This window comes from Chaetura pelagica, unplaced genomic scaffold (genome assembly GCF_000747805.2).
Source record: "Chaetura pelagica isolate M959 unplaced genomic scaffold, ChaPel_1.0 scaffold170, whole genome shotgun sequence".
Taxonomy (NCBI): Eukaryota; Metazoa; Chordata; class Aves; order Apodiformes; family Apodidae; genus Chaetura; species Chaetura pelagica.
In genome coordinates this window covers 98,632-114,826 of record NW_009952048.1, presented here as the reverse complement: position 1 = coordinate 114,826, position 16,195 = coordinate 98,632, and the positions used below count along the sequence as shown (strand labels likewise).

Genomic DNA, 16,195 nt, shown 5'->3' with positions numbered 1-16,195 from the left:
ACTCTTTCCAGTTTGATTTTTTGTTTCTTCATGAGATAGGACCGGAAACTGGACTCTTTCTCTTCCAATATCAGGCAGTTACCCCCATGTCTCCTTAAAGTGCTTGAACCCTAAATGGGAGGAATATGGTCAGTAGGTATCTAAGCACATATTCTATATTGTCATCTGAGTTGTTACTGAAAATGTGTTTACTGGAGTGTGATCATGAGTAGATCACCCTGGGATTCTGTTTTAAATACTTTCCATGGTTGATTCTGAAACATTGATTACTACTATGTATGAGAGGTAAAAGGGTGTTGTTGTGGGTTGTTTTTTTTCAAATATTGTTGTATTTAAAATCCTATTTAGGGTCTTTTTTTTAAACAGTTCTGCAGTAAAAGAATAGACAAAAGAGTAAATGTATGAAATGTGCTAAGAAGGATCGTATTGACTCATTACTGCTTCAATACATAATTACTAATAAAACAATACTAAAGATGCTTTATTCTTGTAGGTGAGAAGTCTTATGAATTTAAAGTTAAGGAAGAATCATACAAACAGGAAATAAGTCATTTAAAAAGAAGACTTCAGTGGTATGCAGAAAATCAAGATCTTCTGGATAAAGATGCAGCTCGTCTTAAAGATGCAAGGGAAGAAATTGAGAAACTAAAACTAGAGGTGGTAATATCTAGATTTATCTAAGAAGTTGGAACTTAAAACTATTACTTTTCTAGGGACAAATATAACGTAATCCTGTCCTTTGTACCAATCCCATTTTTTTTCAAGAAAAATACATGTAAATTCTTTACAACCTTTAAGAAAAATGTGAGTCCTCTTATGTAAAATTGATACTGTTACATATGCAGAAAAAGCTGGAAGTGCAGAATGCTTAAAACCTAGTGTTTAAAAACAATAAAAAGCATTGACTTCATAAAAACAATCAAATTTGTCACATTGTGCTGGCATAAAAGCATTATTGATGCTCTAACAATGCCAATGTGTGAGAGGAATCAAGATAGGAATACTTCCAACTATACAAAGTGTAATTATCCCTGTACAGTGCTCAAGGTAGGATATTCAATTTTAAATTAAAACTTCATGGCCAGACTTTAGGGGAGTGTAGGAGTGTTAGCTTTCCAGTTCCTTCTCCTGATCCTGAGAATCAGTATTTATTCAGGCACAATTTAACATTGCTTTTTGGCTGTTTCTATATCTCATCACAGAACATTACCTTGCAAATCACAAACTGTTTCCTTAACTCACCCTGAATCCATGTAATACGCTGTAGTACTTTGTCACTAATATGAAAGTATGGGAGAAAGAAGCTGGTTTACTGGTCTGAAGACAAGAAGGTCCCAGAGCTAACGTTCTCTTCTAGATTTCTGTAGCTGGTTTCAGCTCCTTTGACCTTAAGTGGCTTGAAGAAGCTGTAACTTAGTTTAAAAACCTGAAAAAACAGTTAGTACAAAAGTTAACGTTAGCAGTTTTTAAGTTGCAGAATACTGCCATTATACTGTGCATGTTTCAGATATTCACTTTTCTACTACAGGATAGTGTCCCTGCATGTATATTTCAATTTATTTTCTCATGACGTGGATAGGTAGAGAAGCTGAGAGCTGAAGCTGGAGATCAGTGTCTGCAGCAGAAGAAACGTTTGCGAGACAGAGCAGCAGATGCTAAAAGAATTCAGGATCTCGAGCGACAAGTATGTAATAATAGGACTGTGTTTCCTTTAACCTTTATTTCAGATAAGGTCTCTTACGACATTTCCCAGCCATTCCATAAGGATAAAGCATTGAATGAAGCTCTGTGATAAAGTAACTTGTGCTATGGAACACTCCAAACAAAAAGCTGCAATTATTTACTTACAAAGGGCTCTTATGCTACTATGTTCTAATGAGCTATTTACTGATAATTGTTTAAATTGTTTAAATTATTTTATTTTTTTAATTTAAATTATTTTAAAATGTTATTTAATTTCTTCAAATGTTTAAATTTAAATTCTTTTACATTTTAAATTCTTTAAAATGCCATTGAGAGTTTCTTGGAAAGAGGCAAGAGGGGAAAAGCAGACACAAGCTTGCTCTTTATCTTCTAAGACTCCTTCCATCCATGCTCAGTAATCCCTACTCATTATAACCAATTTCAACCAAGTTGATTCAAGAGCAGGGGTTTAAATTTCACTGAATTCCTTTAAGATGCAAAAAAGCTAGGGGAGTAGAGACCTTAAAATTCCTATCTCTACTGAGGAAAAGTCAGGCAGAAATGGGCCTTTCTGAATTTTTGGAGGTGGCAGCTGCATTTGGTAGGAATGTGAAACAAATGCAAAAGAGCCTCCAGTACTCTAATGCAAAGAATATCTTGCCCATAGTTAAAAAGAGGGGCTTTTTATTAGTCTTGCGTGCAAGGTGTTAGTTTTATTTTATTGCAGACTCCAAAATAAAAGGCATATAATCTGTAATTTGGAATAGTATTTTCAGTACTGTTATGAAATATCTCTGTAACAGTTGGAAAAGTAGAATGTGAATGAAAGTCCAGAAGAAAAGCAAATACTTTAGCAGCATTAAGAGCCATACACAATTTAAGGGCTAAGAAAGTAAATAAAATGTCTGGTTGAGATAAGACAATCTAAAGACCAGACCAATATTTTGTTGAAGATTATGTGTAAGTCAATCAGTAAAAGATTGAGTCTTGCTTTTCTGTAAAAAATAACAAATGTAAATAATGTAAAAAATTTCTCCATGTTGCATATCTCATTTCCATTTTTCACTCAGCTTAAGTGGTTGACATTTGTTAACACTGTCACCTATTTCTCTTCACTTTTCATTAGAACCTTTTTTTTTCACTTCTGACTTTTTTTGATAGGTTAGAGAAATGGAAGGAATTCTAAAAAGAAGGTATCCAAATTCTTTGCCTGCTTTGATTTATGCTGCTGCTGCTGCTGAGAAGACTGATGATCTTTCAGCTAAAACAAACACAGTTGATTTTTTGGAGAAAAGAATAAAGAAGTTAGAAACAGAACTTGAAGGTAAAGATGATGAAGCTAAAAAAAGTCTCCGTGCCATGGAACAACAGTTTCAAAAAATAAAGGTAAAAGTTGGAGGCTTCTTGAGTAGTCTTGCTCTGCAAGTCACAAGGTCCTGCACAGAGTAGTGGTGAGAACTGAAGGCAAAAACCACGTTTTACCTCACTACAGGAAAGACACTGAGGTGCTGGAGCATGCCCAGAGAAGGGCAATGAATCTGAGGAAGAGAACAAGCCTTATGAGGAGTAGCTGAGGGAACTGGGGCTGTTCAGTCTGGAGAAAAGGAGTCTCAGAGGAGACCATATTGTGCTCTACAACTAGCTGAGAGGAGGTTGTAGCCAGGTGGGTGTTGGTCACTAAGTAATAAGCAGTAGAAACAGTGGGAACAGCCTCAAGTTTTGCCAAGGCAGGTTTAGATTGGATATTAGGAAAAATTTCTTTACCAAAAGGGTTGTCAGGCACTGGAACAGGCTGTCCAGGGAGGTGGTGGAGGCACCATCTCTGGAGATAGCTAGAAGTTGTGTAGATGGGATGCTGAGGGATGTGGTTTAGTGGTGGACTCAGCAGTGCTGGGTTAATTCTTGGACTTGATCATCTTCAAGGTCTTTTTCAATCAAAACAATTCTACAATTCTGTGACATGCAAGGGAAAAAGTATTACAAGAATTTATAGCCAGAATTTCAGTAGCTTTAGCACCTAAGATAAAAAGAGCATTGGAATTGTGAATTGCAACTGAGACGACAAGCTTTTGAGGCGTAGTCATTTAGTTCTTACAATTAAGGTAAACAGGTTTCATCCTGTGGGTCAGAGTAGCTATTTACCTAATTCCTATCTGTAGGAAAGGCTGTGGTTTCCAAGGGCTGCTGACTGGGCATTTCTGCAGGGAACATGTGGGAACACTGAAACACTCTGTCCAAAAATGACATGATCGTGAGTCTTAAGACTTGTGTGAGGAAGCAGTGGAACTCTGGGAGTTTCCTTCAAGGAAGAAGTGAACTGCTCAAGTGCTGAATGAGCAGGAAAGGAAAGCACTGGCTCATTGTTCCTCCTTTTCTCCATGTGAATATCTCCTCGTGCTTTCCTCAGAGGGTATCCAGGTGATTAAGAAGTGTTAAGGTTTTCCTCAGATCATTAGGAAGAAGGATGCTGTGTCTTTCTGGATTCACACTTCTATATTCATACTTCTAAAGAAGTAAAAAATAAAAATCTGTCCTGTTAAAATTTAAGATGTATTTTAAAATGTCAAATACAATTCTGAGTTATGTGACAGCAACGTTTGCAAACTGACGTGTTGTAAATACATAATGACAGATTTTTAAAAAAATAAATACCTCTTCCTATACTAAAATAAGAAGTTACTTTGACCGACCAAGGTGGTAACATCTGAAGAGAACTCAATTATATAAAAATTATATAAAAATAAAATAGTTTCTTGTTAATTTAATTTCTTTCCTGTAGTTACTGGACTCACTGTGAGGAAGGATCACTCTGTAGTAAATGTTTTGAGTGATTCTTTTTTACAGTAGACTTACGTTTGCTTCACAGTTGTTTCACTCCCTAATTTCTGAAATGATTGAAGAGTGTTGTTAGTGATACTGATGTATCCTGTGTTCTGAAATCTTGCTTCAGATGTGCAGTAACTTTAAAGAATAATAGGAAGAGCTAATAATAAAAGCATACTTGAAGAAACTGCTTTTTCTTCCCCTCCTCCTGCTCCCCTCCTTTAGATACAGTATGAGCAAAGACTTGCAGAGCTTGAACAGCTGCTTGCCTACAAATTCATGAGTGAGCCACCAAAACTGAATGGTGATAAAGCCAGTTCTACAGAACTTGAACAGGAGCTTCAGAATCTAAAGAAGACCCATCAGATCACTGTTAAAAACCTCCAGACAGAAATTGAAAACCTTAAAAGTCAAAATTCCCAATTAAAGCTCAGAAGTAAAAAGGATAATAAAGACTTAGAGTCTACAGACTCTCAAATGAAACAAGGTAACACAAAAGACAGGCTGTTAAAGCTAAATGAGGAACTGGTCACCAAAAATAGGGAAATACAAGACCTCACAAAAACTGTAGAGAAACTTCAAAAAGAAAGGATGGTGATGTTGTCTGATGATAATTTGAGAAATAGAGCTGATAATAAGGAGAACTCCACAGCAATCTTCAAAAAGAACAACTCATCAACAGATGAAAGGAAGTCCAGCACCAGTGAGCCCTTTCAAAGCATTTACAATGATGACAAAATACACCAACCACGTGCCTTTGCTGATTCCAGTCTCTCAGAAGTGCTGCAAGAAAATGCACAGCTGAAAGAGGAGCTGGAAAGATTGTCTCTGGAAATGAACCAGCAGAGGGTGAAGTCCCAAGCAACACTGGCTTATTCTGAAAGTAACATACGCAGGTAAATGCCTTGAAAACCTTCTTAAAGTGTTGGTTGATACAGGATTGAAGTGACACATTAGTATGTCAGCCATGGGTGAAACTGGTTTATACTTAGCTGATGTTCTTGGTTAATTTCATTTTTACTGTTTGTTTGGGGTTGGTGGTTTTTTTTAGAGCAGTGCAATGTCATGATTCTTTCTACAGGCAAACCTATGTTAATCCTTCTTATTAATGCTACAATTTGTTCTTTCTACAGGCAAACCTATGTTAATCCTTATTAATGCTACAATTTATCATGGTTTTGAGTAAAAATACCTCAGTAGAAATCATTGGTTTTTAGATGCTTTCTATTTGTGCTGTATAGCATTAAGATTTGATACACAGGCTTTCCTTCAAACTGGGGTGTGCTTTCAGTGGGATTTGCTTGACCAACTGCAGAAACTTTACATGTCACTTGGTCTCCCTTAGATCCCTTCATAGCCAGAGGAAACTGGCATATTTCTATTGCAACACATGCTGTACTAAAACAGATACCTGAAATAAGACAGCTGTGTTATGATTTAAATGAGCCTATTTTCTCTCCTCTGTTTTTTTTTATAGGAGGAAAAGGTGATTGGCTGACTTTTCTGTATTTGAGCTACCTCTAGTTAAATGGGGCATATAATCAACATTGTAGGCTTCCCACCCTGTCATCCCTCCAGAGCAGCAGAAGTAGTGGTGGTGTTACCTTATGAGGTTTTGTTATGGAAATTCAAAGACATGCTGCCTTGAATGATTTTGATACACATTCAAGTGAGAAACTTTGCTGGATTTTTGAAGAACTGTCTGTAGCTGCTTTACATTATTTTCCTTTCACTCTGTTCAGGATACAGGAAGACACAGAAGAATACATTGCATCTCTGAAGGCTTCCCACCAGAGGGAGGTGGAGAAAATTCTTTGCCAGTATGCAAAGGAGCATTCTACCTCTAAAGTAGCTGAACTAAACAGCAGAATTTCAACACAAGAGGTAAGGTACAGTAGATACAGTCATCACATATAGATATTGTTCAAGTTATTTATTTCTAGATTACTATATACTTGTTCTTTCTTTGAAGTAGGATCTGTTGTTTCAAAAATGGCCCTGTGCCACTGTACTCACAGAATCTTGCAATGGCTGAGGTTGGAAGGAAGCTCTGGAGGTCATCTTGTCCAACCCCCCTGCTCAAGCAGGGTCATCTAGAGCCAGCTGCTCAGGCCCATGTCCAGATGGCTTTTGAATATCGCCCCCAGGAGGGATATTCCACAACCTCTCTGAGCTTAGAGACCCAAAGAAGTGCGTGGTCACTTTCACAGTAAAGAAGTTTTCCTTATCTTTAGACAGAACCTCCTGCATTTCAGCTTGTGGCCTTTGCTGCTTCACTGTCACTGGATACCACTGGAAGGAGCCTGGTTCTGTGCAAAGAGAGGCTTTGCACCCTCTCTTCAGATATTTGTAAACATTGATGAGATCTCCCTGAGCCTTCTCTCCTCCAGGCTAAACAGTCTCAGCTCTCTGAGCCTTTCCTTATGTGAGAGATGCTCCAGTCCCTTAATCATCTTGAATGGCCCTTTGTGGACTCTCCAGTAGCTCTATGTCTCTTGCACTGGGGAACTCAGAACTGGACACAGAACTGCAGGTGTGGCTTCACCAGAGCTGAGTAGAAGGGAAGGACCACCTTCCTCAGCCAGCTGGCAACATTCATACTAGTGTAGCCCAGGATACCCTTAGCCTTTTGTTCAACTTGGTATCCCCCAGGACACCCAGGTCCTTTTATGCAAAGCTGCTCTTTAGGTGGGTGGCCCCAAACATACACTGGTGCCTGGGCTTGTTCCTCACCAAGAGCAGGACTTTGCACTTCCCTTTGTTGAAGTTCATGAGATTCCTGTGAGGCTATTACTCCAGCCTGTCAGAGACCCTCTGGATAGCAGCACAATCCTCTGGTGTGTCAGCCACTCCTTCCAGTTTTATACAATCAACAAACTTGCTGAGGCTGCATTCTGCCCCATCATCCTGATCGTTAATTAAGGTCTTGACCAGGATTGGACCCAGAATTGACAATTTTACACACCACATACCTGAGTGACTGGTCACCAACTGGACTTCGTTACACCCATTGCTACCATTTGGCCCAACCATGTAAGTCAATCTGTAGTCCACCTCACTGTCTGCTCATCCAACCCATACTTCATCAGCTTCTCTGAGGATCTTGCAGGAGACAGTGTTGAAAGCCTTCCTACTGAATTCCAGGTAGGCAATATCCACTGCTTTCCCCTTGTCTGCCAAGCCAGTCATTTTATCATAGAGGGTTGTCAGGTTGGTCAAGTATGACTTCCCCCTTGTGAACCCATCCTTACTACTCCTGGTCACCTTCTTGTCCTTTATGTGCCTGTCAGGTTTCCAGGATTAGCTGTTTCATTGCTATCCCAGGGTGAGGTGAGGCTGACTAGCCTGTAGTTGAGTCACCATCTGTGGATGTGCTTAAAAGTCATCTACATGTGGCATTTGGGAATATGGCTTAGTGCTGAACTTGGTAGAGTAAGACTAATGGTTGGACCTGGTGATCTTGAAGGTCTTCTCCAACATGAGTGATTTTGTGATTGTTAATATATGCATCATTTACACCTGCAGTACTACAATACTGGTTATATATTTTTCCTGTGTAGGTCTTCACATGTTGTCATGGGTAGTCATGTTAATGATGACTATTTTTAACCTTTTTGTAGATATTAATAAAACATCTCCAAGAACAAATCAGTGAGCAACAGACACATCAGGAAGCCCTGCTACTTTCACAAATGAGAGAGGAACTCCTGCAAAAGGAGGTATGTTTCCATTTGGATTGGGGGTACCTTATGCTAATAAAAGAGTTTTCAATTTCTTCTGTGTACAGTCTCAAATAATATATAGGAAGTAAGTCTTAGAAGTGGTATCTTTGTCTGTTGCTTCTACATCAAGTATACCTAAGAATTCAGTACATTTTCCTAATGTAAAACAGAGAACACAGCTCAGAAGGTATAACTTTGACCTCCTATTAGCATGTTACTATTATTATTGCTATTATTATTGCTATAATTACTCTGTTATTATTAACTATTATTAATTATTACTCTTAAGAAGTTAGATGTGTCTGACATCTGTATTAAAATTGATCAACAGATTAATCCAAGCATTCATAGCCTCCTCTTTGAGTTGTGATGGATAGTAGATAGACCACGGGACTTTTTCTTTATTAAGAGGCTGTTTCACTATTATTTGAAAATTATTATTATTATTTGAAAATTTCTTCCTTCATTGCTATAAAACTGACTTAGGCAATTATTTGGTTTCTCCTTTGATATCTATGAACCTTGAGGTCTCAAAAAGAATGTTAGTTGTAGTAGTTCTGAAATTCACTGGTTTGAGAGGCATCTTTTTCTTTCCTAATCTACTTCTGTTGATGTAATCTAAAAATTAGACTTGTTCATGCTTTTATTTTTGGGTTAATATTGTGTAAAATTGCTGTCTGTCTTTTAGCTCAAGTTTTTTGAAATATTGGCTATGTTTTTGGCATCCTTAAAATGCTGCCAATCTTTCTATCACCTGGTCAGGAGGAGAATACAGCCTGTCCAAGCATTGCACTTATGCTTCATTTACCAAATCCTTGGTGCAGGAACATTGCTAATTTTAACTTCATTTTCATAATACAGTAATTAACCTGCAAAAGTTATTGAAAAGAGTTCTTCTATTCTGTAAGGGACTGAGAACTCCAGACATTTAATCCTGCTTGCTTAACCCTGTTTACTTAGAAATGAATTTTCAGTGTGTTTTTACTATGTACTTAATATAATTAATCTTTAATACTGAATTAGGTCAGTGAGACTATCTTATCCATTAAAAATTCCACCTCTGTTGTGAAGTATTTATAGAAATGAAGAGAGTTCATAGGGAGAGAAAGAAGATGTCCTATTAAGCAAGCTCTGTATCTCCAGAATAAAGGCTGAGACTTGGAGTTCATATTATGAATCTAGTAACACATGTTGCCTTTCCATACAAAGATGGTTTCACTCCAGTGACCCCAGTGTATATGTAATACTTCCTCCTGGGAGAACAGGGGTAGAGTACTATGAGACAAAATTATTCAACAGTTTTGTTTCTTCTGTGCCTGTTTGCTTTACAGATTATTAATGACAGTGCTGGTTAAGAGGATGGTCATGCTGTCTGACCCACAGGTTACAGGCTGAGTTTGAGGTGCTGGCATTTAAGAAAAAGGAGTGGAGCACCTTTGCTACCAAAATCATTGCTGGACTATACAGAGAGAAATGTCAAAGTAAAGCCTTGCTTTTGCCCTCTAGTATGACTGTTTTATTTAAGTAATAATCTCTGCTGCTTTAAAAATGCATTTTAAGCATTAAATGTTTAAATAAGTTGAGCTGAAAAAAAGAAGGCAAGCAAACCTGTAAATATAATTAGTTGTGATAGGAAAAAGCACTACCATTGGCAATGAGATTGAGACTCCTCTCTCTAAAATGGTGGTACCTCAAAAAAGGCAAAGTTCTTTCCTGAGGGTCATTGGAAGATTGTTCCTTGAACATCAATGTTATGCTCTTCATGGATGTTTTCCATTAACTACATAACAGCTTGCACGTAGCACAGCTTTGTATTTAACATAGTTCTATTTCTGGCAAGAATATACAAAGCCTATATTAACCCTGGGGATTTTTCCTCCTCATTAACATATTTCCTGCCTGAACTTTTCTCAAATTTAATCATGTACTTGAGATCACACGTCAGCTCTTTCCTTCAGTGGGGAAGCTTAGCAGACAAGCAGCAAACACTTTATTTTCACAGGACTCATGAAACTAAGACTTCTGCTTCTGTGACAAATGTGGCTGAAATTGGCCCACAGGTTCAAAGCCACTGGAGAAATGGACAGGAAAAATGCAGCAACAAAGGCCTTATTATTTTAGAAAACCACACTGAAAAATGGAAATAATAGTAAGCCATCTTGGAATCACTTCTCAATAAGAGTGGCAACATCCATTGAAGTACACACTGCTTTCAGCTGCTTGAGCTCAGCAGCAGAGAGCCAAGGATGCCTGAGTGCTTGAGGAGGGTTTGCAGTCTGCAGATATATTGGGTATGGGGAGTTAGGAGTTATAATAAAGAATAAAAACTACAAAGCTTTCACTTTAGTTTAATTTACCATGTTAAGAACGTGACCAAAAAAACCCAGGATGTTACATGAAGAAATAACAAGTTACTTAAAATGGGCAAAGAATGAGACTAAACCAGTAGGGATTTATAAGAAAGCTTACCTGAATTTCTGGAGGTTTAGGAAATTAGTTTTAAGCGATCGGTAGATTTGACTTGGCCTGGCAATTATTAGGCCAAAAGGGTTTGTAATAATGTGCATTATCACCATGTCTTTTCTTAATTTATTCCTTAGAAATACACTGGTACATTTTATATTTGATCTTTATCCAGGATATGAGAAGAGATTGTGTAAGAACATCTAATAATAACATCTAATTCATAGAATCAAAGAATGTTTTGGGTTGGAAGGGACCTTAAAGATCATCTAGTTCTAACCCCCTTGCATGGGCAGGGACACCTTCCACTAGACCAGGTTGCTCAGAACCCCATCCAGCCTGGCCTTGAACACTTCCAGGGATGGGGCATCCACAGCTTCCCTGGGAAACCTGTGCCAATGTCTCACCACCCTCACACTGAAGAATTTCTTCCTAATGTCTAACCTGAATCTCCCCTCTTCCAGTTTTGATCCATTACCCCTTGTCCTATCACTACAGGCCCTTATAAGAAGCCCCTCCCCAGCTTTCCTGTAGCCCCTTCAGGTACTGGAAGGCCACTGTAAGTTCTCCCTGGAGCCTTCTCCTCTCCAGGCTGAAAAACCCCAAATCTATTCATTTTTTAGTATGTTTAGAAGTATGAAAATTGACTGTGAATAATCACGTCATCACATATTATGAACAGGATTGGGTTTATCAAAAAGGACAAGATTTTCATCTCCTTAGGCCACTCATTACAAATGAAGGCCCTAACCTAAGTCCCTGAGCCCCTGTTGTGTGAATACAGGAGATGTATGTCTTCCTTTCTGCAGATTTTGAGTGGAATGATTAAACAATGCAAATACACTTTGAAAGGAATCTTAACCACTGCTTAACACTTAATGGTAACAATTTTAATCAATTATCTCAAACTTTAGGTGTCAAAATTGTTGGAAGAACTGAGAGAGGCTAAGGAGAGTCAGAGCCCTGAAATGAAACATTTCTTGTGCCTGGAAAAGAAAATCAAGCATATGGAGACCAGACATGCAGAAAGAGAGCAAGAAATTCAAAAGGTACACCACAGTATATCAGCATTTACTTATGCAATTGATTGGTTTAACTGTAGTTTTATGGTCCTTGCACAGGCTTGTTTAGCTCACACTGCAGGGGGCAAGTACCTTTTCACAGAGCCATGGTTTTGTCTTTGGGACCTGCTGGTGCACATGAATGTAGATGCAGCCCTTGCCAGCACCTCCTTGCTGTGGGAACTCCAGTTACTTGTGCACAACTTATGTATCTGGTGCGTAACTTCCTCACAACGTGATCTAAGGAGGCCTTGATTTTGCAGAGGGTTGGACCACCTGACCTCTGGAAGCCCCCTGAATCAGCCAGTTGTTTCATATTTCAATGACAGGATGAAAGCTAGCTATGAAAAATTGGTGAGAGTTTGTAATGAAGTTAGTTAAGCTATGACGTATTCCTCAATTGAACTGTAATTTTATTTTCTAGCCCTCAAAGTCCCATTTAGAAAAGCAGCATTAGAAGTAGAGAAACATCATGTACTGACTTTAATACCCAAAACAACAACAAAAGTCTTTATTCTCCTTCTTTTTGATTTTGAAGGCTGTATCTTGTATCTGACATGTGTCCCTTGAAAGGGCAAAACAATGCTGCATTGACTTTTTTATCTTCTGTTATGTCATGGCCTCTATCCTGATTTTTCATCTAATCTGGGGAGCTTCTATCATCTGGAAACAGTTTTCTGTTCTAGTTCATAAAGATTTTTTTCTCAGTACTTTCATCACTTACATACACAACTGTCTTTTGTTAGTGTTTTACCTTAAATATTTGAAGTTGAAGGGCAGTTGGACTGGAAGATCATCAAACTCATAGTGGTTCTTAGTTTGTGGAGTTTGTTCTAGATTTGAAACGAGGTGTCAAGGAACACACTTTTAAGTACAGCATTGTTTCTGGTAGGTTTTATCCTCATACATTTCCACGTCGGGTATTTACTTTCCTTCCCAAAAAGATCTGTGTATAAAACAAGTCACTGGATTAAGAACAAACTTTGCAACCACTGGTGATTTTAATCTTTCTGTTCACATTCTGTCCTGCTAAAGGCAACTATCATAGTTACTTTTTAAAATGCTACTAATTTCCTTTTGTATAATTAGAGATTTTTTTTACCATTTCTGCAAAGTATCTGCTGCTGCCTCATCTGTGATCAAGCTCTACTGAATTCATTACCTGGCCAATAGAATTTACCATGATGTTTAAAAAAAAAAATTAAAAATTTGATGTGCAACAACTGCTAAGTAATTTCATCTTTCCTGGTGCTACTAGCCTTGTTATGTATTAAGTATTGGGTTCTGTTTGTCCTAGTTTTGCACCTAAAATAATCTGCAGTGGGGCACTGAACAGTCCCCCAGACAATAACAAACTGAACAGTGTAGAAAAACGAATAGTTGAACAAGGAAATGTAACAGGTTATCCTTAACTCTCAGACTACAAATACAGTCATTTTATGGCCTTTAGCTGATAGAGCTTAAAGACTATTACAATTAGTAGTGCTGTGGAAATTTTGATACCTTGTGACACTTTTGATTTGGGGTAATTGAATAGGATTATGCCATGGATACATGCCAAAAATAATTCAAACTTTTATCTGCAGCAGCTTCAGACCTTTGTCACTACAGGATATTTTCCCTCCCAAAACACATAATTCAGATTTCTTTTCTCTTGCAAGTGTTCTTTTAATTAACACACTTACTTAGCAATTCAAAAGGTTAATTTTTATTGGAGGGTTTTATGTTACATGCTCAGCTTTGTCCTAAATATTGAAACTTTTAATTGCTGCTTTGGAAAGGATGAAAGATAATTCTCCTGTGACTCATGAGTCAGTAATAATCCTGCCCTTCTGTCATTAATACACATATTTAAAGTAATTTATTGCCAAAGGGGCAGGGCTGGCTGAGTATCTGCCTAGAAAGTCACATTGTGCTGCCTTGCTTCTAACGTGCAGGCAGCCCAACGGGCACAGCATGTGAGTGAGGCAAGACACAGCCAGGAGGTGGAGAAGTGGCGAAGACTGGCCCAAAGGAAGAATCAGGAACTGGAGAGATTCCGCGTGGAACTGGATTCAATATTGGACGTTTTACGTGAACTGCAGAAACAAGGGGTGGTTATTCCTGCACCTAATTCCAATGGATTTGGCGTGACAGACAGCTGTTGGAAGACATGACTAGGTAGGAGTTGGTTAGAGAGGCAGGACTTTATTATTCAAAGTTATATAAAGAAAATATTGTTAAAAATCATTAATAGAACACTTGTAACTTGAATTGCATTCTGATCTTATCTGGAATCTTGCTTGTCCAAGGGTAGGTTTGCACTAAGCAACTGTGCATATTCTACATTTTATATTTCATTATAAATAAAGTTACATGCATTTTTTTTAAAGTATTAGGAATATGAAGGTTATTTCATAAACTCCCTTGCCACTGAGAAATTCCATATGATGCTTTTTCAAATACCGTAGAATATGCCTGACTATTTTTAACTTTTGTTTATAACTTGTCTTACAGTGATTCCTTTGTGAACAACTTGAGCAATAAGCAGTTTGCTTATGTTTTTAGTCTTTTTTCAAACATTTTGCTTCTCTTCCTCTAATACATAAAATGTTCCTTCCCTTAAGACCCCTTTCAACTTTGTGAATGACTGGAGGGCTGGAGCAGAACAGGCCTTCTTTGCTGATGTTCAAATTCAAGCTATTCTGTTTACTTTGCAGAAATTCCCAACAGTGCTGGTAAGAATGATGGCAGAGTGATCTAGCTGAACTGTTATGGGGAAGATGTGAAAAAAGCCTGTGAAGTACAGTGTGAGGGCAGTTACTGGTGTCCTTTTTAAAAGGGAAGGCTGTTCTGAGCAAGATTTTTACAAAGGGCCGTTCTGGATCTGCTCAAGTACCATCTTCATAGATCATCTTTGCTGAATAAAGAGGCCAATCAAACAGGAAGACAAGGGAGAAAAGCTCAACTGCAGGGATGTGTTGGTGGGCAAATTGAGACTTAAAATGCTGAGCAAATTGGAAAAGGGGCCAGATTAAAAAAAACAACAAAACCAAACCAAAACACAATAGTCTTCAGGAGTGACAGAGAGTAATATGCTTGAGCAGAAATTATTTACCACACAAATACAGAATATGGATCTTTCTGTTGCACTGACAGGCCTCATAGCAGGTACCAAGATGAACCTGAGAGAGATCTTTGCCTTCTCCCTCTCTTCCTGCGCCCTGTGGGAGTTACATCTGAGAGTGGAGCCTGCTAAGATACTAGACAGCATAGGGGCAGTTGCTACTGCAGCATGAATCGTATGGCCTCAGTGTGCTAAGCTTTTGGTCCCTTGTTTCAGAAGAAAGATGGACTAGCTGGAGGGAACAGAAAAATCAGCAGTCTAGAAGACACAGCCTTAGGAACCACTGAAGACACCAGGGCTGCCCTGCTGCAGAGGAGACAGGAGGGAAGATGGGGATGGCTGTTGTGCTGGTCCCGTGAAAAAAACTGCTGCTATGAGGAGAGAAAAGGGAGAAACAGTTAAGTCAGATTCTAGTAAGGAAAAGGCAGTCTAGCCAGCTGTTTGGTAGCTGTAATGACAGGTTTTCAAATATTAAAATCAGTACATTGGTACTATTGGTACATCAGTTTGAAGACTCAGCACTAGAAGTCCATAAGAATTCCACAGCACATATATTGAGGTTGTAGATCAATCAACTATACCTTCATTTTGGGCAAAGAGAAGATAAAAGTTAGAATGTACTCTTCATGTCCTTGGTTTAAGCTAGTTTTTAAGTTAAATGTGGTGTAGTTCAGGTCTGTCAATTTATGTATTTATATATCATGCTTCTTCAGGGATCAGCAGTAAATGTGCATTTTGGATTATAGAATCGTGACTGAGCCTGGATAAAGAACAATATATGTATTTTTTTATAAACTTATATGGTGTATAAGCACAGACAGTAATCAACAGTACAAGGATTATTTTTTTTTGGCATATACATACACAAAGTGAGACAGAATGTGTACACATAGATATTAAAAAGAGATACTCAGCTGCCAATTAATGATAGTAATCATGGTTGTTTAATATTCAGATATTTTCAGTATTTTTAGTTTGGAATTTTTTTCCCTCAGTGATGAATCATTAGTCATAAAATGTGTAAAAACAATAATGCTGTGTATATAAAATATCAGCTATATGTAAATATACTGTATTTTTCTTTATTTAGAACTGGTTTGCAAATGAAAAGGATAAAACTGAGTCATTTCAACTTCCACTTATTTTCTGTACAATTCGCTATACATATAACACTGTACATTATGCTATACATTAAAGCATGTGACCCCAAAGTGAGGTTTTTGAAATGAAAGCAACCCTTGTGTTCCCAGAGGAGCCAGGTCCTGGATGTAAGTATGCTGGGGTACTGCCTGGGACAGGAAGGGCTAGGGGAAGCATTTCTTGTTGCTGGAACTCAC

The 16,195-nt window shown here is 38.1% G+C and overlaps 1 protein-coding gene across 1 annotated transcript in view; it reads left to right on the top strand.

Moving 5' to 3' along the window:
* The window catches only part of CEP162 (centrosomal protein 162kDa), a 43,113-nt gene extending 29,205 nt beyond the window's left edge, over nucleotides 1-13,908 (top strand). Inside the window, exons 20-27 of the mRNA XM_010002981.1 lie at nucleotides 494-657; nucleotides 1,580-1,684; nucleotides 2,845-3,069; nucleotides 4,732-5,402; nucleotides 6,249-6,390; nucleotides 8,127-8,225; nucleotides 11,606-11,740; nucleotides 13,690-13,908. Coding sequence (XP_010001283.1) covers nucleotides 494-657; nucleotides 1,580-1,684; nucleotides 2,845-3,069; nucleotides 4,732-5,402; nucleotides 6,249-6,390; nucleotides 8,127-8,225; nucleotides 11,606-11,740; nucleotides 13,690-13,908 — 1,760 coding nt within the window. The remainder of the gene's footprint in view (nucleotides 1-493; nucleotides 658-1,579; nucleotides 1,685-2,844; nucleotides 3,070-4,731; nucleotides 5,403-6,248; nucleotides 6,391-8,126; nucleotides 8,226-11,605; nucleotides 11,741-13,689) is intronic.
* Nucleotides 13,909-16,195: the final 2,287 nt, after the last annotated feature.